At 42.5% G+C, this 20,863-nt stretch overlaps 1 protein-coding gene across 1 annotated transcript in view; it reads left to right on the forward strand.

Annotated features, from left to right (window-relative positions):
• The first annotated feature begins 563 nt into the window (after window positions 1-563).
• The window catches only part of ACTN2 (actinin alpha 2), a 78,450-nt gene continuing 58,150 nt past the window's right edge, over window positions 564-20,863 (forward strand). Inside the window, exon 1 of the mRNA XM_060108256.1 lies at window positions 564-933. Coding sequence (XP_059964239.1) covers window positions 808-933 — 126 coding nt within the window. The 5' untranslated portion in view covers window positions 564-807. The remainder of the gene's footprint in view (window positions 934-20,863) is intronic.

Consider the following 20,863-nt stretch of genomic DNA (forward strand, 5'->3'; position numbering starts at 1 on the left):
TAAGACTGGCGGTGAGAGCAGACACTTCCTGCCTTTGGTTTGGTTCCTCACTTTTTAACATGGCTGGGCCAACTCGCTTGCCTCGGTTTCCGCAGGTGAGGGCAGGGAGGACAGGAGGAAGAAAGCTTCTAAACTTTACTTTTTAGGGGTGTATGTGCGTGGTATCTATGAATATATGGGAATATGTGGGAATATATGGGAATATGTGGGAATATATGGAAAACGTGAATACGCGGGACAACTTGGATGTGCTGGGGATGGTCAGGAGCCCAGGCCGTGTGTCCCTCCTCTGATCCGCGAACATCCACTCACCCGGGTAACCCACCTGGGCGCCCTTAAGTCCACCCGCGCAGCGAGGCACAGCGTGGGTGGGAGGCGTGGGCTGGTGCCGGCGGCCTCAGCTCGCAGCGCCGGAAGTTTGGGGCATTATCAGGAACACGGACGCGAGCCGCCTGGCCCCGCTGCCCGCCAGCAAGCGCTCGGACGGGCGGGGGCGGGCGGAGGCCGGGGCGGGGCGGGGCGGGGCGGGGCGTGGGGGCGCGGCAGGGCGGCCACGTGACGGGCGGCGCGGGTATTAAGCGGCGCGGCCGCTGCTCCGCAGCTCGAGCTGGTGCTTCGCCCGCGACCCAGCGCCCAGGCGTGCATCCCCGAGAGGACCGCGCGAAGGTCACACCGCGCCCGCCAGCCCGTCCGCCGCCCGCGCCTCCGCCAAGCCCCGCGCGCCTCGCCGGCCCCGCCGCGTCTCCGCCCGCCTGTCCGACCGCCCGAGCCCCGCGCGCCCCGCCTCAGCCCGGCCACCCGAGCGCCATGAACCAGATCGAGCCCGGCGTGCAGTACAACTACGTCTACGAAGATGACGAGTACATGATCCAGGAGGAGGAGTGGGACCGCGACCTGCTCCTCGACCCGGCCTGGGAGAAGCAGCAGAGGAAGGTCAGCCAGGGCCGCGTGCCCGCCGTCTGCGGGCTGGACCCGCGTGTCTCTGTGTCGCCTTCCCCGGGGGGCGACCGCCCGGGGGCGCCGCCGACCGTGTGGACTAGCGGGAGGGAGCTTGATGGAGGGTCGTGTTGTCCCATGTCCTCGTAGCCCGGGAAAAGTCCAGGGACAGGCACGGACCTGGGCGTCGTGAGTGCGCGCACGCGCGATTGTGCGTGGGTGAGCGCGTGTGTCACATAATAGTCACAAAACGAAGAATGTTAGGGGAAGAACAGTGCAGCCGTTTCTGTTTTAACCTGCATTAGACCAGAATGTGAAAGTCTCAGGTCTGCTCCTGACCCCTTGAGTCTTTGACCTTGGCCACAGAGTTGTGTCTTCTGGTCCCGTTGTGTCCCATTTCCCCCTAACCCGTCTCTCCCCAGATAAAAGAGTTCAAAAGAACATCGGCTTCATTCCGATTTTCACAGGGCTGCCCCAGAGAGTAATTGAAAATCATTTATTACATGTTTTGGGGTTCCCTGGAGAGAGATGCTGTATGAACACTAGACATTCACCGATAAATTAATAGTTATTTCACACTCTATTTACGGTTCATTGAGGTAAGCGCACAGGGACGAGGGAGTCAGCCAGCTCTAAAAGTTCCCTTCCCATCTTGGTTGGCGCTCTCTGGGGGCCCAATGGAACATTCCACTATCTCAAGGTTTCTTCTTGATCCCCTTGGCTAGAATTCTAGGGACTGCTCACCAGGAGGCTAAATCTCGCCTCCTGTTTGGGCACAGAGCCTGGCTGGGTCAGGGATGCCAACCCAGACCTGCTCACCCAACCTTATGATGACAGTGTCCTGGCAAAAGTAAAGTGCCCTCTGCTTAAACCCCCTATTTTTCTCGGGGCGGGGCAAAGTGGGTTTCCCTTCTAAGGGCCTGCCATTAAGTGGATAAGGTCTGTTGACCATCTGTGTGCCTGGGAATGCTCTGTGTAGCTGCCACTGTGGGTGATTATCTGATAGTGCCTGGTGAATGTGTCTGACTATAGGAAACACATACTCTCAACAAACAGTGTTAGCTGAAGGAGAGAGGTCCCATATTTGGATAATTATCAGATAACCATTTTAGGGTTTTTTTTGTTGTTATTTATAAAATAACCATGATATTTTCAAATCAAGATTTTTCTTTTGTTGTCTATTCTCTCTTTTAAAACCACTTACTATTATTGTTTTAAAGCTCCAATTTAGCTACATTTCATTCTCCCCCTTAGTTCCATCATCCCTGCCTTCTTGGAAACAGTAGAATGGGAGTGATAAGTAGAAGTTGAGTCTATATAGGAGAATAAAATTTCAAACCTTCTACAATTTTTTAAACACCTGGCTTGAGGATTATTAATGTGTTGTTATTATTATTATTAGTTTGTCATCTGGGCTAATTGCTGCATCATCAATGAGAAAGAAGTTAAATAGTTGCTTTAATTTTTAACAGTGAGTGTTTCTTTTTAAAAATTTTTCCCACAATTTTGATTACTACATTTTTTCATGGATTTTTAAAGTCTTAAGTCTTTGTTGCAGAGATTGCTTTTTTTTTTTTCCTCATGAGGAAGAGCAAAATAGTTAAGGAATTGGACGGGTAGTCTGCCCATCATTTTTGAAAGTAATAGTCTAATCACAGTGGTTTCTGTTGACTTTTTAAAATTGCAGTACAGGATAGAGTTAATTTTAGTTTTCAAAGACCACATTGATATATGTCTTCTGTCATATACATATAATTTTAAAATTATTTTTAATATATGATATATAATTATATATATTTTTAATTCACAGTATTTTTGGATATAATTTCATTGTGATTTTTTTAAAGTTTGGGGTTCCTGTGTGAATATATTATTATAATTGTATAGCACTTGTATATTATATATTAAAAAACAGACATATGTCATTTTTTTTCTCAGGTAGGTTGAGTGCTGTGTTGTGACTTTACTGACAAACAAAACAGAGCCAAACATTACGTTAGGACACAGACCTGAACAGATCCAGAAGATCCTCTGTTTCTACTTTTGGTAGAGAACCCACTCAAGTCAGTAAAGTAATACTGAACTGTGAGGTCCGGGCAGCCAGAGCAGTAGCCTCTATTTATGTCCTATGAGCCAAACTGCTGGAACAGGACAGGGATAAAATGCCATTGTTTCTATTGTGGGCTACCTTTTCCACACTTGCCATTTCAATGATATGCCGGGTATGAGATCTGTCAACAGATGCTGGTAACACATGATGACGTCTGTAGCGTTATAATGGATGAGGGACCTAATTATATCCACAGTTCACAGAGTCTCATGGGCTGTGGTAAACCTTGCTCTGGTATGGAATGCCTTGCTACAGAAGGACTTAGTAAAACTGTAGTGCTGTGTGTGTGTGATGGGAGATCTTTTTGTTTTACATAAAATTTACCATCTTAACCATTTTAAAGTGTCCAGGCGTGCTACGTACATTCACATTGTTGCGCAGTTGATCTCCAAGACTCTTCATCTTGCAAAATTAAACTCTGCATAAAACAATAACTTTCTATTCTCCCCACCCCCCAGCCCCTGGCACCACCCTTCTACCTTCTGTCTCCATGAATTTGACCCCTAAGGACCTCATATGGGTGGAATCATACACTATTTGTCCTTTTGCATCTGGCTTACTTCACTTAGCATAATGTCCTCAAGGTTCATCCACGTTGTGTCATGTGTCAGAATTTCCTTCCTTTTTAAGGCTGAATAATATTTCACTGACTGTATGGACCACATTTTGTTTATCCATTCATTGATTGATGCACACGTGGATTGTTTCTACCTTTTGGTTATTGTAAATAATGCTGCTGTGAACATGGGTGTACAAATATCTCTTCATGTCCCTGCTTTCGGGTTTTTTTGTTTAGATACCTAGAAGTGGAATTTCTGGATCTTGTGGCAATGATTGGTTTACAATTTTTTGAGGACATGCAGTGCTTTTTCCAAAAGAAGGCAATTTAGAAGATGGTGAATTTAGCATGAGTATGTACAGGCATTTCAAAGTGCTCTCCTCTTTCAGGGGTGTTTAAGAATATTTGTAGTCACATAAATGAAGCTCTCTTTAGTGGACTTCTGAAACTTCTGGAGCTTTGATGTTTAGAAGTAAGCTTCTCCTGGAAGCAAAGAGGAGCACATTCAGCCTTTAATTCAACTGCGGCCTAATCGGGAGGTGACTTGTCAGAACAGCAATGCTGAATATGTGTGCTATCTCCGTGGGCACAGGGCGCTGTCCTTCACCACTCTGGGAGGCTAGAACAGACCTTTTAAGGAAATGACTGTGTGTTTCAATACATAAAGGGCCCTTACATCCTTAATCTGTATAGGGCTAGGTGATCGATACTCTTCTTCACCATTTGTGGAGAGCATAAGAGAGTCGTTCATTTATTCCACATTCAGAATTCTGATTAGTTTTAATTGTTCCTAAAGAAATCCAAGTTCTTCCGCAGAGTCACAGTTTAGATGGAGCAGCTCACTGTTCTCCTCAGCACACCTGCTGCCTGTCCTGTTATCAGGCTGAAATGTTGCCACGTGGGGTCAGGCAGTGGGGAAGGACGCTTGTGTGGGAGCAGCTGCGCACAGGTTGGATTAAATAGAGAATCCAGAACCTGCCAGTTTCCCCTTTCTGTGTCTCAAGGAGCAACTGCTGGTTAAGGGTGCAGGTCAAGGCTCTTCTGAAGACCTGCACAGTGGAGTATGCCCTTGCGGGAATTCCAACGAGGTGAACGATTAACAAGGGGCCTGGGAAGTGTCTCAGATTCCTGAGACCCAGGTGAATCTCAGCTCTGCCTGGTACCCTCTGGCCGTAATCAAGTCACTAAGCCTTTCGAGTTCCATCTCTTCATCTAGAAAATAAAGATAAGGGATTCTTGTCTTTCTTGCCTCAGAGAGTTTTTCAGAATCAAATGGTCAAACTAGTTTACGTCAAAGGGGCTTTGTACTCTGTATAAGGATCTGTAAATGTTCAAATATTATTACTATCCTAGTGCAGCCAATACTTATTAATTTCATCAGGTGGTGTAGTAATTAGCACTGTGATTGAATTTGTGAGGATGAAGAAGCACGTGATTTGTTCCTTAGTGACTTGGATGTACTTTTCAAAAAAAATTGTGGTAAAATCTACATAACATAAAATTTACCATTTTAACCATTTTTAGGTGTACAATTCAGTGACATTAATACATTCACGTTGCTGTGCAACCATCACCACCATCCATCTCCAGAACTTTTCCATCTCACCCTCAAGTTAAACTCTGTCAATTAAACGGTAACTTCCTATTACCTCCTCCCCCCATGTACCTTTAAACGTAGGGTTTACACGCTTCCACACTTAGAACAAGAAATTGTTTAATAACAAGTGCCAGGTGCTTGTTGTATAAAGAACAAAAATTTTAGGAGATCAAATAAGGAAAACCATTGTGGGTGAGGATAATGGGGAAACAGCTTTACAAGGGAGTAGAACTTGGGGTGGGTGTTAATTTGAGGAATAACTAAATACTAGTTGGTTGGCGAGGAGAGAGAAACAGAACATTCCTGGCTAGAGAAATAGAGTGAACAGTCTAGGCTTAACTGAAGCTAAAGATACAGATTCAGATTTAGAGAGAAAATTGCATAGGTAATCCGGGGCCAGTTTACAGAGGACCTAGGATGCCAGGGTGAGTGTGGACTTTGTTCTTCAAGCAGTGCAGAGCTCTGGGAATATTTGAGCCAGGAAGAGCCATGCTTCAAGTAGAATATTGTTTGCAGAATAAATCGGAGTGGGTGAAGGCCTGAGGTGGGGGACCCAGGTAGAAGCCCGCTACAGGAATGAAACATTTAAAGCGGTGAGGATTAGAAGCAGTGGTGAGGAAGCCATCAATTTGAGAGTGATCAGGAGGGATTATAAAAAGTATTAAATAACCAACCCCATGTTGTTGCACGGCAGGCTGTTGTATAAATCCAATTAAGCAGACATGATCTCACCATTAGAGCTCCTGGGCTTAAAACTCAAGATAGTGATGTTGACAAGTAATAAACAAACTACTGAGGAGTGTCTGCTTATCTAACCAGGAGAGGTGTCTGGGTGGAAAGCTAACCATTTACAGGATGTATCATTCAGTGCAGGGGCTGAGTGCTGAGGGGCAAGTTGTGTGTCCAGGTGGCCATTGCCTAAATGCAGGGCTGGAGTTTCAGGCAGCCTTTGATGTCCAGAGAGTTGCTGATGGGCAGGCTTGCAAAGGCAGAATCTTGTGTGAGCCCTAAGAAATCTCTGCCCCCAGAAGGGCTGTTCTCAAGATGCCCTTGGTTTGCTATGGAGAACCACAGGTGCAGGAGTTGTAAGGTGGAGAAATCACTCTTTGTGATTTCTGCATCTTCTCTCAGGCACTGCAGTGTGTCCTGGGGTCTGCCCTACCCCTTCAGCCACATTCGCCAAGGAAGAAACTTGAACCCAAGATACGATTTTCCGGGAGCGTGGGAGGAGGCATAGAACTCTTAGCTGGGAAGCCTAAAGAACAGCAGCTTCAGAAAACTGTCAGAAAGCCCTGCAGTCGGTTGCTGCAGCTGGGCTACAGAAAAGGTGCAGCTCTGGGGTGGGTGGAGGCGCTCCCGTGATGAGCAGAGGAGTTGGTACGGAATACGTTGGAGGACAGTCAGAACTGTACCGCTGTTTCCGTGGGAACGGTACTAGTTCTTCCAGAAAGAACAGAAAGCAAAGATGAGGGGGAAAACGCTTGCTAACTACTGTGCTAGACTTAGTTCCAAGGAAGGAAAATCTTGAGTGCCAGAAACGGGTTTTTCTAAAGAAGCTGAGGAACGTGTTTTACACAAGCACGTATCAGTGTGAGCACTTGCACACTCGCCTCTGAGCCCACACCACACCTGTACCCCTCCCCACAATTTTCTTGGTCAGAAACTAGATGTTTTCTCCTGCAGCCATACTGAAGGGCAGAATAGAAGTGGAGCACAAGCACGGCTGTTTATTCTTTTCATTCCTTTGGTCCCACTAGAGGCCCGGGTTAGGGAATGGAGTTGACACCACCCCAGGCTTTAAGGAGCTTGCAGCTTAGTTCAAGAGACAGAAAGGGCAGTGAGAAGTACAGAGGAGGGACACCCAGTTCACCCTGGCCGGTGGAAGGGAGTGGAGAGTATTTCCAAAGCCCCTCCTGCATGGTCCCCTGTTGCGGTGCCTGGAAGCATCTTCCTCCCGGGCGCCCGTGCAGGGAAGCTGGGAGTTACCCTTGAGGCTTCCCTCTCTCCCACCTCCTGTGAGCCCACCTCCTAAAGTCCTCTGGACCCTGCCCCTTCCTCCCATCATGTGCTTTAAGGCCTTCAGGGCCTCTGCACTTCCTGCCTGGATGGGGGTGGTGGCCCCTGCTTTGTCACCCTTCCACACACCGTACTTGCCTTCAGGCTTTTTTCTGCCTGATGCTGCAGGAGTGATCTGTATAAAACACAGGCCTGGTCATGGTATTTCTGCTTAAAGCCCCTGTGTGGTTCTTTATTGCCTTCAGGAGGGTGTTGGGAGCCAGGCCTGAGCCAGCCTCTGTCTGCTCCGCCTCTCCCCCTAGGGCTCCTGGAGCCCACGTGTTTGATTCTTCTCTTTGCTTATGCCCGAGACTACCTCCTCTACCCGCCCTGGGAGTTCTTCTTCCTCGGGCCCCTCCTCTAGAACATGGGTCCCTGGGTGCTGTCCTGGTCTCCCCTATGAGCAGACACTGTCCTGTGGCCCCCTGGCCCTGCAATGGTCCTGCTTAGAGTCTGCGCTCACATTTGTGAAATGTAGGAATTATAAGTCATATTTCTGAAAAGAATTTAGTACAGTTAAATTTTTTTTTTGCCATCTTTGCAACTCCTTGAGCTACAAATGTATTAACTCCAGCTCATACTTGTTTAATGCTCCTTAAAGATGTTTTCTCAAAGCATTTTCTCAGGTTCCCCAAACCATGGACTTCTCCGACTTAGCTCTTATTCTCTGACTGAGCCTACAAAGATAAGCTATTTAATTAAAAAAATAACAATAATTTGTAATTTAGAGATTTGGGGAATAAAATAAAATCATACATGTAGATCTATTTAAATGATAATAAAATGTGTCACCATATTAATGAACAAAGCTCTGGTAGCCCAAATTGGATTGGAAATGACTGTTTTGTCCAGATTGAAAACCTTTACCCACATCATAGAGAAAATTCCAAATTCATTTAGATTCAGAGAAGTATACATTTAAATTTGTTCTTCTGAATGTAAAACCTGGTAAGACAAAAACTTTTGGAAGACATGCTAGGCTTCACAGTAGTGGAAATGGAAAAGAGGGAAGAGATGAAGATGATTCTGCAGAGTATGTGGACCCTGGAAAAGAATTGGCCTGGGCGGTATTGATATAAGCCGAACCCAAGACTACAGAGTTAGCATGGCTTTGAGTTGTCTTGCTGTGTTTGTTTGTTTTTGCTAGGGGATAAATGTATTAGTCATCATTCCTAGAAATTACTATATAATGAAAATAGATTCTCATTAGCCTCTGTTATAACCTTTTCATTAAAAGGCATGCTATCTCGGGAAAAACTCTTATTTTTTTAGTGATTGTGAGGATCAAGTGGGCAAGTAAGTGAATATGAGGTTGAGGGGAAATGAGAACAGTATTTGATTTTGAAGGTATGACTGAGTCTTATACAGACAATTATAATTGAGATCTGCAACTCAAGAAATCCTCAGGAATTCCCTGGCTGTCCAGTGGTTAGGGCTCCATGCTTCCACTGCAGGAGACACGTGTTGGATCCCTGGTTGAGGAACTAAGATGCTGCATGCCATGCAGCATGGCCCAAAAAAAGAAGAAATCCTATCTTTTAGAGTCATGAAGAGTCTTTAAGTTTCTTCATTATAGTCCAACAGGATGGGAATATAATAATTATTTAGAAGGTAGGTAATTTAATCTCATTGTTTTTTATTAGGATTTTAAGATATTTTGTATGCATTAGGTTGAACCGTAGGAAATTTTTGACACTGACCATTTTGACCTCCAAAAATTGCAGTTTCTTATGGCTCAACCTAATAAAACCACTTTACCACTATTGTCCCACTGTATTCAAGGTACTTGACCAAGACCACAGCACAGCCAAGCCATAAAACTGAGTTCAGCTTGTTTCTAGTCTTACCTCTAATGCCTTTGGTATTCATTTGGGAAAATAAGGGGTGGTTAGGTTTTGTAGAAGTTAAAAATGTGAGGTTTGGATTGAGGGCTTGACAGCCCGTGGAAGTATTGAGAAGGAAGGTCAAGCCTAGAGATTTAGGTGTGGGAGTTATCTGCTCAGAGGCCATGGTTAAAACTGTAAGGAGGGGATAGTGGAAGATCTACCTGCCAGGCGCTGAGGTGAGCTAACATCGAGGGCTCCCAGAGGAAGCAGTGATTACCGGAACGTGGAAGCATCGCTTCTCTGGATGAAAACATGCATTTACTGGATGACTTAAAACTAGATGAACTGTCGAAATGTCTAATTTTCTTCTGGGAGAAATCTCACCTTGGTATTTCTCTGGAACTTGGCCAGTCCGTCTGAATCTGACATTTGAATCTGTTTAGTCACTGGAACAGAAACCCAGGGCTTTGGCACCGTGGAATGGGAGATCTTTTAGCTCATGAGATAAGTTATGCTTGCAAAGGAAGTGAAAAGCTGTAAGAAACTATTTATGGCGGTGTGCTCAAATCTGTGACATAAAATCTTTCTGCAGCTGGAATGGCCAAGGCTGGGCTTTATTGAGGAAGACTTTATTGAAAATTTGTAGGGATTACTGAAGAAAGTAGTTTCATTACTGAAAAGAATTGGTTTCATCTTAACATACCAAGTGTAGCATTCAACCACAAGGTGGGTTTCCCTTTTCTGTTTTATCATTTATAAAATTAAGAAAATAGGATGAGGGTTTCCTTGGTGGCGCAGTGGTTGAGAGTCTGCCTGCCGATACAGGGGACACGGGTTCGTGCCCCGGTCCGGGAGGATCCCACATGCCGCGGAGCAGCTGGGCCCATGAGCCATGGCCGCTGGGCCTGCGCGTCCGGAGCCTGTGCTCCACAACGGGAGAGGCCACAACAGTGAGAGGCCCGCGTACCGCAAAAAAAAAAAAAAGAGGATGAGTGATGGTCCTCATTTAGGGGTTTTGTTTTAAGGTTTAAAAAATATTATTGATATTTTGGGTGTATCAGTCATGAAAATAGTAAAAGACATAACAGAATTGCAATCAGTTTTGAGATTGCCCATTGAGGGTAATATTTTTCTATTTTAAAACAAATCCATTTTGGAGGGGTGGCAAGGGTAAGGATCAGGTTGGGCTGGGACATGAGGAGGGGATATTCATTGGAAAAATGCAAACCATGTGTTTTACCTTTTGTAAACCGTACAATTTCTATTCTGTTACTGCAGTTTATGAAATAGGAAGTGTCTGAATATTTCATTGCATACCTTTCCTGTTAAATTTTGGGACAAAATGATGTTTATTTTCATTTTTTCAGTATAACAGCAAAACAAAAATATTCCAGTAAGACAGTAAAAGTGATATTTTAATATATGGATTTTTTTCCAGTGGATTAAAAAAAGAATGGGAGGGGATTTGGCATATGTTTCCCAGTATCCCAAACTATTTAGTATATAGGGAAGAGCAGCTATTTATTGAGAATTTTCAGGCACTGTTTTGACCATACGTATTATTTTATTCGAACGTCACAACAGTCTTAGAAGATGAGTATTGTGATTCTCATTTTTCAACCAGGGAGGCTAAGTAACTTACCTAAGGGTGGTTGAGGGTGGGGAAGTGGTAGCTGGAACATGCACACAGAATTTTGTCTAAATTACAAGATATTCTCTCTCACAATAACACATGGAGATGCTAATTATTTTATTGCACATTTTGGTCTGCAAGCGGCAGAGCTGAAGTTTGGATCCGGGATGCTTAACTCCAGAGGCAGTGCTTTTATTTTTATTTTTTTAAAATTTATTTTGTTGAATTTTAGTTGATTTATAATATATTAATTTCTGCTGTACAGCAAAGTGATTGTTAGACATATATATTCTTTTCCATTATGGTTTATCACAGGATATTGAATATAGTTCCCTGTGCTATACAGTAGGACCTTGTGGTTTATCCATTATATATATATATATATAATAGTTTGCTTCTGCTAACCCCAAACTCTCAATCCATCTCCTTCCCCCTTGGCAGCCACAGGTCTGTTCTCTATGTCTCTGAGTCTGTTTCTGTTTTACAGATAAGTTCATTTGTGTCTTGTTTTACATTCCACATACAAGTGATACAATATGGTATTTGTCTTTCTCTTTCTGACTTATTTCACTTAGTATGATAATCTCTAGGCCCATCCATGTTGCTGCAAATGGCATTATTTCATTCTTTTTAATGGCTGAGTAGTATTCCATTGTATATATGTACCACATCTTCTTTATCCATTCCTCTGTTGATGGACATCTAGGCTGTTTATTGGCTATTGTGAGTAGTCAAAGGTGGTGCTTTTTAACCACTAAATTTTTCTGTTTTTGTTGCTTTTTTGCTCAGAGTTTTAACCAACAACCCAGAGAAAAAGCCTGGAATTCAGTATTCCTAAGTTTTCACTTATCCAAAACCTATTGCCCATGCATAAGGGTGTGTGTGTGTCTGAATTTTTAATTTCTAAATGGGTCCAGGGGGAACATCTGATGAGAATGTGAAGACTAAATTTTGAGTTATGGAAAATACTGTCCTTCCAAGGTAACCCCAAGTGAGGGCCTAGCAATCACTCTGTCCCACAGAAGTGCCAGAGGAGGAGGAAAGGGACGACAGGAAAAGCCAACTACACCTCTCAAATGGAGGCTTACAGGACATGCCATTAAGGGCACATCTTTGGAATTACCTACTGGTCTGTCTGACACAGTTCCAAAAAGAAGCCAGAGTTCAGGATGCCTAAGTATTTGAGTCAGTTCCCTTTTGGAACTAGAAAAGCAGACTTCCAGAGGCAAGAGCATAGAGCCATCCTCCTGCAGACGTGATGTCTTAGTGGACAGGGATGCTCTGCAGGATTTGGGCTCCACAGAGATTTGGCCAAAGGCAGTGCCAAGGACTCCCTTCACTTTACATTGAAAAAAATCCTGCCTTTCTTTTATTTATTTTTAACTTCTTATTATGGAAAATTTCAAACATATATAAAAGCAGAGAGAACACATAGCGAATCCCTCTGAATCCCACTGGCCAAGGAAAGCCAAAGTTTCATGAATAGGGGATGCCTGGTTCTTTTTTTCCCCCAGCTTTATTGAGATGTCATTGACAAATAAAAATTTTTATATATTTAAAGTGTGCCACATGTTTTGATAAATGTATACATTGTGAAATAATTACCAGGGATGTCCAATCCTAAAAGGAAAAAAAAGTTTTTATGTTCAATAGATGCTTTATTCTCTAAACGAAATTTTGAATCAAAACTGCCAATTAAGCCGACAGTTGCCTTCCCTGTTTTGAAACTCCAGTCTCCTCCCCCCATACCCCACGCTTCCTGCTACCCCTTTTGGCTGTCCAGGCCTCCTCCTGCTCTGCTGGGATACCTCTCCTAACCCCCCCAGTTCGCCTAGTAATTTCTCATGCTGTTAATGTTACAACTGGCTATTTCTAAAAACCAAAGATTGCCAAGACCTGCTTTTCCAGAGATCATCATTGTTTTAAAGGTGACCTTTCTAAGACAATAATGCTGTTGTCTAATTCCAGGAAGGACCCTGATGGTGAATTTCAGGCTCTGTAGGAGAAGAGGACCGAATTGTACAAAGAAAGCACTGTTGGCAGAGGCAAAGCCTTTTAACATCCTGTAAACGGGGATGGTTAACTGCTGTTTGTGGCCCCTTGTAAAGTCAGTACTGATAGGGTATTTCTCTTCTCCTGCTGCAGACTGATCTGATAAACTGACCCCATAACCTCCTTCAGGTTTATTGGTTTAGCTCCTGCGACCACTGCTTTTACTTCTTTTGAGTGGGGAGCCTGAATTTGAGACAGGAGGTGGGCACCGTGTCTGAAGAGGCTGAATTTGATACCTCTGCATCTTTGTTTCCTCCACCACCCCAGAGTGCAGGGAGGAAGGAGCAGAACACACATGTTAGGTGTTCTTGGGGAAAGGTTATTTTTAGGGGCAGTCTTGCCAAGACTGCTTCCTCAGCTTTTCTTTAGGTACAGATCACACCCTCACCTGCTTAGGTATGTGAATTTCTAGGGGAGCCCTGGGAGGGATGGGGGTTGCTGCCTGCATGTAGCAGTTCCAGGCCACCTCCTTCCTTACAAAGATTCATTTTATTTTATTTGTTTCTCAGCTTTATTGAGATGTAATTGACATGTAATATTGTGTCAGTTGAAGGGTTGCAACATCTTGCCCATCTCTCAGGTTCTCTATTCTTTTTTTTTTTTTTAAGAAGATGTTGGGGGTAGGAGTTTATCAATTAATTTATTTATTTTTGCTGTGTTGCGTCTTTGTTTCTGTACGAGGGCTTTCTCTAGTTGTGGCAAGTGGGGGCCACTCTTCTTCGCGACGTGCGGGCCTCTCACTATTGCAGCCTCTCTTGTTGCGGAGCACAGGCTCCAGACGCGCAGGCTCAGTAGTTGTGGCTCACGGGCCTAGTTGCTCCGCTGCATGTGGGATCTTCCCAGACCAGGGCTCGAACCTGTGTCCCCTGCATTAGCAGGCAGATTCTCAACCACTGTGCCACCAGGGAAGCCCAGGTTCTCTATTCTTTATGAAAGGAAATGAGGAAGGAGGGTGGACTGATTCCAGAGGTAGGGTGACCCCTCATCCAGGTTTGCCCAGGACAATCCCAGTTGTGGCTCTTGTCCCAGAGTAACTATAAATAGCATCACCTTTGACTCTCAGAAGTGGTCCAGTTTAGACTTCGAATTCTGTGGTCACTGTTCAGAGGAGATACACAAGGCCACCTCAGAGAAGGTTAACATAATATTGAGACCCAAATAATTTGTATATTGGACAGTAATGCCTTTTCTCAAAGTACTGGCCTATTTCTGAACTTGAAAAAATGCAAATATTGGTGAAATGAGAGTTCTAAAACTTTGACAGTTTAATATCACTGTCTAATAATTTCTAAATCTTCTAACTCACGAATCCTTTAGAAGACCAAGCCTTGTAGCCAGCGGTGGGAGTGAGCCCTGTGTCTGGAGGGTATGGGACCACAGACCCCACTGGATGTCTACTGTTGGCCAGGTTTCCCTCTGAAATCCACATTGTCGTCGTCCTTATGGTAGTTTGTATGCCGTCCGTGTGGTTTTATAAATAGTATATATACTCCTACTTCAGATAGCTTGCTATTAATATGTGCTAGCCTTTAAGGATGCTTATTTTGCACATCTAAAAAACTAAGGGTTAAACTTTATTGAAATATCTGGACCAATTTCCAAGGTTGGATCTCTAGGTTTGTTCTTTTGACAGCTTAAGTCTCTTTCTAATAAAATTGTATATATCTTTAGACACTTGAAAGTCTGGAAGTGAAGTGGTGATAAGTATATTTACTGTGGGACAAAATCGTGTTTAATGTAAAATTGTCCCTTCTGTCATGAGACACAGGTGGAGCTGTCACCATTCGAGTCCATTAAGGACTTGGTCGGGAAGCAGGGTGAATGCTGTCAGAAATACTTGGGGAGCGACAGTGGGTTCTATTGCCGTCACTGGTGTCTGGGTAACTGGATACTAAAGATTTCTCTGCTGCGGTCCTTGGACTTGGGCAGTGTGTACCTTCTCCATGGGCATTTTAAAACTTCACGTTGAAATAGGGATTTTAGTGTCAAACTTTAAAAAAGTCCTGAAGTAGCACCTCACCAACTCATTAACTTCAGAAATGTAGGCTTGCTGGAGTGTATCCAATTTAAGTAGTTTTTCTTTTTCAGGTAAAACAATGGAGGCTGAGTGAAAGAAAGCTAGCTAACATAATTACAGATAACCAGGGAAGGGAGAAGAATCTAGCCTAACAAACTTTATAGACTTTCCCAAACTAGCTTTTTAAGATACATTTTCAAATAATCACCCAAGTCATATGTCTTCACTACAGAAAATTTGGAGAAGAAATTTAAAAAAGTCATACCGTAGGGAAAACTAGTGTTAACATTTTGCCATATTGCCTGCTAGATGACTTGACGCTGTACTAGAAAAGCATATATTTCTGTGTTTTATACTATAATATATAACTGTCTGAAATGGCTCAGGGTACGAAGACTTTATTATCTATTTTTATGAACACTTTTTAGTCAGCATGAGTCCTAGGGAAGAACTTCTCGATGGAGGAAATCCCAGCCTGGTTCCCCCAGGGCGGAGTGGGCAGGAACTTTGGAAATGACCAGCTTCCCTGTTTTTTAGCCCTTCTGTTTTCCAGAGCTTTCTGCATATGTAGAGCAAACCTGTAGACGGACCTAATTGGGGGCTGTTCCTCACTTAGAACTGTGCTCTGTCCAAACTACCAACGCAGAGACTGGCGTATTATAGAGAGCTGTTCCCTTCGAAATGAACACTTTAATTTCTCTGTGCAGGCAGCCATTTGTTTGGGTCCCTGAAAATAGTAACAGTATGGTGAACTTGAATTTAAGAATATTTATTTTGGTGTCTGGGTAGTACAAGCTGCTTCCCCAGTTGCTGGGATGGACTGGGGTTGGGAGGGGGACATCAGTGTGCTTTTCTTTAAACTTGAATTCATCCTCAAGAAGAGAATCGTGAAAGTACAGTTAATGTTGCTTTTGCCTATAACCGAGCAACAGTTGGGTCTGACCTGTCCCAGAGCCATGTCTTACACATAATTACCCAGGCTCCAAGGGAACAAGTTATTTTGGAAAGCATAACTTAGGATCAATCATATGTGAGGCTGTTGGGAGCCTTAAATGCTTACTTACCAGCAAGTCGTCAAAGGAATTCTCCACGGAGGTCGTGCCGGCTTGGGGGAGGCAGGCGTGACCCCACAAAACTCCCAGCGAGCGGCTAAGTCAGGCTATTGACCTCAGGAAATCTTTTAAGTTCAGGTGACCAGGCACCAATAGCTTTCATGTGGTTCTTTGAGCTTACCGTTTTTGTTTTTGTTTTTGTTTTTGTTTTTAATACTTTAGAGCAAAAATGACCAAAACTTTGATTCTGTAGAGATTTGATTTGGTTAGCGTATGCCTCCAATTGTTTAGGAAGTATCTGCATATTTCTAATCTTAACTTTTTTTTTCCCACTTAACAGTTAAAATGGGGAGTTTCATCAAGATCATTTAACTGTCCTTTAGAAGACAGAAGGCTGTAACTTTTTTTTTTTATAATTAAGATTTTGTTTCAAGCATTGCAAAACATCCCTTGGAATTAAAGGAGAGGTAGTTTGGATTGCAAACTAGTATTGGGAGTCAGTGGCTCACAGAAGTGTTTGATGTCCTTGCTAGGTTGCTTCTCTCTACCTTGAGGACTACAGAGATGCAGAGATGAGTAATTGCCCCTGAAAAATAAGAATTAGGAGAATGAGTAATAAGGACTCCTGTAAGTGGTAATAAAATGTTTGTAGGAAATTTCATGAGCTGGGAGGAAATTAACAGATGGAGGTACTTTAGCTTCTAGAGAAATGTAAGATTTTTTATGAAACAGAGAAAAGTGCTAAAGAATTCAACCCAAATCCAATATAATTTCTGGTGAGCTGTATAAGAGGGAACACGGGGACGCACATTGGGTTTTAAATGAAAAAGGAATGCAGTAAGCTGAGACTTCAGACAGTTGTCATTTTCACAGGACAAGAGAAGCGTACTGTTATTAACATCAGCAAGTGATAGACTTCAGTTATTTTGGTGTATCATTCTTTTTGTAAAATTTTTGCTCATGTCCTTTTTTATTTTTATTTTTTATTGAAGTATAGTTGATTTACAATGTTGTGTTAATTTCTGGTGTACAGCAAAGTGATTCAGTTATATATATATAACTTATAACTATATACTTCCATTATAGTTTATTACAAGATATTAAATATAGTTCCCTGTGCTATACAGTAGGACCTTGTCATTTACCTATTTTATATATATTAGTTTGTATCTGCTAATCCCAAACTCCTAATTTATGCCTCCCCCACCCCCTTTCCCCTTTTGTAACCATAAATTTGTTTTCTATGTGTATCATTCTTGTGCATTAATTACTATTTGTCTTCATCAAAATCAGTAAAATTTAGACGAGAATAGTGAATATTTTATTTTAGCACATGTGAATGTTGACCTCTTTTTAGAAGAAAGACTAAAACTATTAAAAGATAGTTCTTAAATAAAGGTAAAACCACGACTCTCATTCAGGAAGAAAAATAAACACGGTAAAGATGTTATTTAACTTACTAATAAGAAAACTGGAGAGGTGTTCCAGCCAGTTCAAAAGAGAATCTGAAGAACAGTAACATTTATAGATCGGTAATATTGAAATTAATGTCCAAATGGTGGCAGATACTTTTCTGTGGGTGGAAGGAGGGTTGTCCCTGAACTGGACAGAATGCATTCCTTGTCTGTAGACAAGAATGACTTTGCATTGCTCTTCATCATCTTTGGCTTAGATAGATGAGCTGTAGAAGAGAGTAGAAGTGATGCCGTAGACAATGCACAACTTTCCCTTTGGAGCTCAGATGCTTCCCAACATGAAGTACCTTATTTAGCTATTTCCTCTTTGCAAATTCCATAACTTTCCGTCGCATCCTTTCTGGAAGTTACAGAAGAGACTCCACATAGTAGGCAGGTCATTCCTTTTTTATTTATTTACTTATTTATTTTTAATTTGGTTGTGGCAGGCGGGCTCCTTAGTTGCAGCACATGGGATCCTTAGTTGTGGCATGCGGGATCTTCAGTTGCAGCATGTGAACTCTTAGTTGCACCATGTGGGATCTAGTTCTCTGACCAGGGATTGAACCCAGGCCCTCTCCATTGGGAGTGTGGAGTCTTATCCACTGCTCCATCAGGGAAGTCCCAGACAGGTCATTCCTTAAACTGGAATTAGTCCAGTCTAGACTTGGCTTTGTTAAAAAAAACTGAAAAGCATTTTTGTCCCTTTAGGCAACCTCAAGGGTTTTTAGCACATTTCTTTATCTATTCTGAACATCCAGGGACTAAATGGAAGTCAGTCTTATGAGCCTGGTGATTGAAGCCTAAAATTCATGATGAAAACCAGACCTGGTTAAGACTGTCTTTTCAGAGGCTGGGAGAGCCATCTTTAACCTCCCCACTTCAGTCATCCATCAGCCTGATTCTATTTTTAGGTCCCCTCAGCAGTAAGGTTGCCTTTTACTTTTTATGAGGTGTTTTTTGGGAAGCAAGATTACAGACTCCTCTTTTTTAACGTTTAAGGATTCTCTAGTTAAGTTTGACATGATGATGATAATTTTCAAAAGCCTGGAACTTGAGCAGATAGAGATTTTTAGCTCCACGGTGTTTTTTATTTTTTCAGTTTAAAAAATCTGATTGCTATCTTCTTTGATCTATCCCAGAAGGTCAAATAAGATGTTATTCAGCAAATAGTTACTGAGTGCCACTAGGTCCCGGGCACTGTCTAGAACACAGAACAAAAATCCCAGCTTCTCTGTGTGGCACTTCACAGATATTTTTAGAATGTTCCAGGTGGTGGTGTCACCCACCAGGTATTTCTGAGAGGATTATTCCTGCTTCCCTACCAAGTCCTTAAAGAATTCTAAATGGTGAAAGCCCTACTTGAGTTGTTTGTAGGCTTTGATATTCCTTAATTAGAAATTGTTAGATATTCTCACATTGCCTAGAAAGAGATCCTGAATCCTGCTTGAAGGCAGTATTTGTTGGGGATGAATAAGTGGGAAAAGGCTGCCTCTGTTTTTTTCTTTTACTTTGTCTCTGAGTAATCAAATTTGTATTTATGAGTATTACTGTTACTCAAGTTAAAAGCAGTATGTTGTTGCTGTTGAGGCTCCAATTCATTTATGACTGAAATTGTCAAGTTTAAGCTTGAAGCATTAAAAATTTGAATGAGTGTTAGCTCTGTGTGTGTGAATACAGGTGTCCCTGCTGGGTGCTGATACAAAGGTGAATAAGGGAAGACTAGGGGCTACTGTGTTCATTTTGTGGTTCTTTGATTCATAATATGTATGCCTGTGGGCATGTAAAAGCCTGGGAAACCAGTTGTGGGCCTTCCATTTGCAATGGAATTTGTTTTTTTTTTATTTTATTTAATTTATTTTATTAAAAAATTTTTTTTGTTTGAGTTGGGTCTTCGTTGCAGTGCGCGGGCTTATTCTTGCAGTGGCTTCTCTTGTGGAACACAGGCTTCAGTAGTTGTGGCACGCAGGCTGAGTAGTTGTGACTCACGGGCTCTAGAGTGCAGGTTCAGTAGTTGTGGTTCACGGGCCTAATTGCTCCACGGCATGTGGGATCTCCCCGGACCAGGGCTCGAGCCCGTGTCCCCTGCATTGGCAGGCAGATTCTTAACCACTGTGCCACCAGGGAAGCCTGGAATTTGTCTTTTTACACGAGTTAATTTTAAAGTTCGTGGGCAAAATATTTTTACCCTCTATGTGCAAAAACGAGTGTTCTGAGCACCTTGTACCTTCAGGAAGTTAAGATATGCCAGTGGGTGTCCTTGGTTCTTTGAATGGTGGGGTGAGTACTTGTGATAAACCAGCAAAGATGGAGACCTGGCATGGTTCTGGGTTCTTGGATCACAGACCTCCTTGCATCCTTCTCTGTGTACAGCAGTAGGCTATGAAATGTGCTGAGTGACAGCATGTTTATGTTCAGTTATCAGAGGTGGAATATCTCCTCTGTTCAAGTAGACATAAATTGTGACCATGGGCTGTCTTTATTTTTCTATGTGATGGCTTACTTCTGTTTCCATTGTAAGCACCTCAGGTTTCTTTGAATTGCCATCACCGACTGCTGGTTTTTTTGCGTGTGTTCCTGTAGCATTTATATTTGCAAAATATTTTCCAGTCCTTTACAATTCATCACACTTCCCAGCCAACTCGTCAAATTAGGTTCATGGTGCATTGCTTAGGGGAAGAAATAAGCCACATGATTAGCAGAGGCAAACTATTATATATAGGATGTATAAACAACAAGGTCCTACTGTATAGAACAGGGAACTATATTTAATATCCTGTAATAAACCATAATGGAAAAGAATATGAAAAAGCATATATGTATAACTGAGTCACTTTGCTGTACAGCAGAAATTAACACTGTAAATCAACTGTACTTCAATAAAATGAAAAGAATACAGGATAAATCCAAGGAGAAACATGCCAAGACACATGTTAATCACACTATCAAAAATTAAATACACAGAAAAAATACTAAAAGCAGCAAGGGAAAAGCAACAAATAACATACAAGGCAATCTCCATAAGGTTAACAGCTGATCTTTCAGCAGAAACTCTGCAAGCCAGAAGGGTGTGGCAGGACATATTTAAAATGATGAAAGGGAAAAACCTACAACCAAGATTACTCTACTCAGCAAGGATCTCATTCAGATTCGACGGAGAAATTAAAACCTTTACAGACAAGCAGAAGCTAAGAAAATTCAGCACCACCAAACCAGCTTTACAACAAATGCTAAAGGATCTTCTCTAGGCAGGAAACACAAGAGAAGGAAAAGACCTACAACCCAAAACAATTAAGAAAATGGGAATAGGAACATACATATGGATAATTACCTTAAATGTAAAAGGATTAAATGCTTCAACCAAAAGACATAGACTGGCTGAATGGATACAAAAACAAGACCCATATATATGCTTTCTATAAGAGACCCACTTCAGACCTAGGGACACATACAGACTGAAAGGGAGGGGATTGGAAAAAGATATTCCATGCAAATGGAAATCAAAAGAAAGCTGGAGTGGCAATTCTCATATCAGGCAAAATAGACTTTAAAATAAAGACTATTACAAGAGA

The sequence above is a fragment of the Mesoplodon densirostris genome, chromosome 1 (assembly GCF_025265405.1).
Source record: "Mesoplodon densirostris isolate mMesDen1 chromosome 1, mMesDen1 primary haplotype, whole genome shotgun sequence".
In the NCBI taxonomy this organism is placed as follows: domain Eukaryota; kingdom Metazoa; phylum Chordata; class Mammalia; order Artiodactyla; family Ziphiidae; genus Mesoplodon; species Mesoplodon densirostris.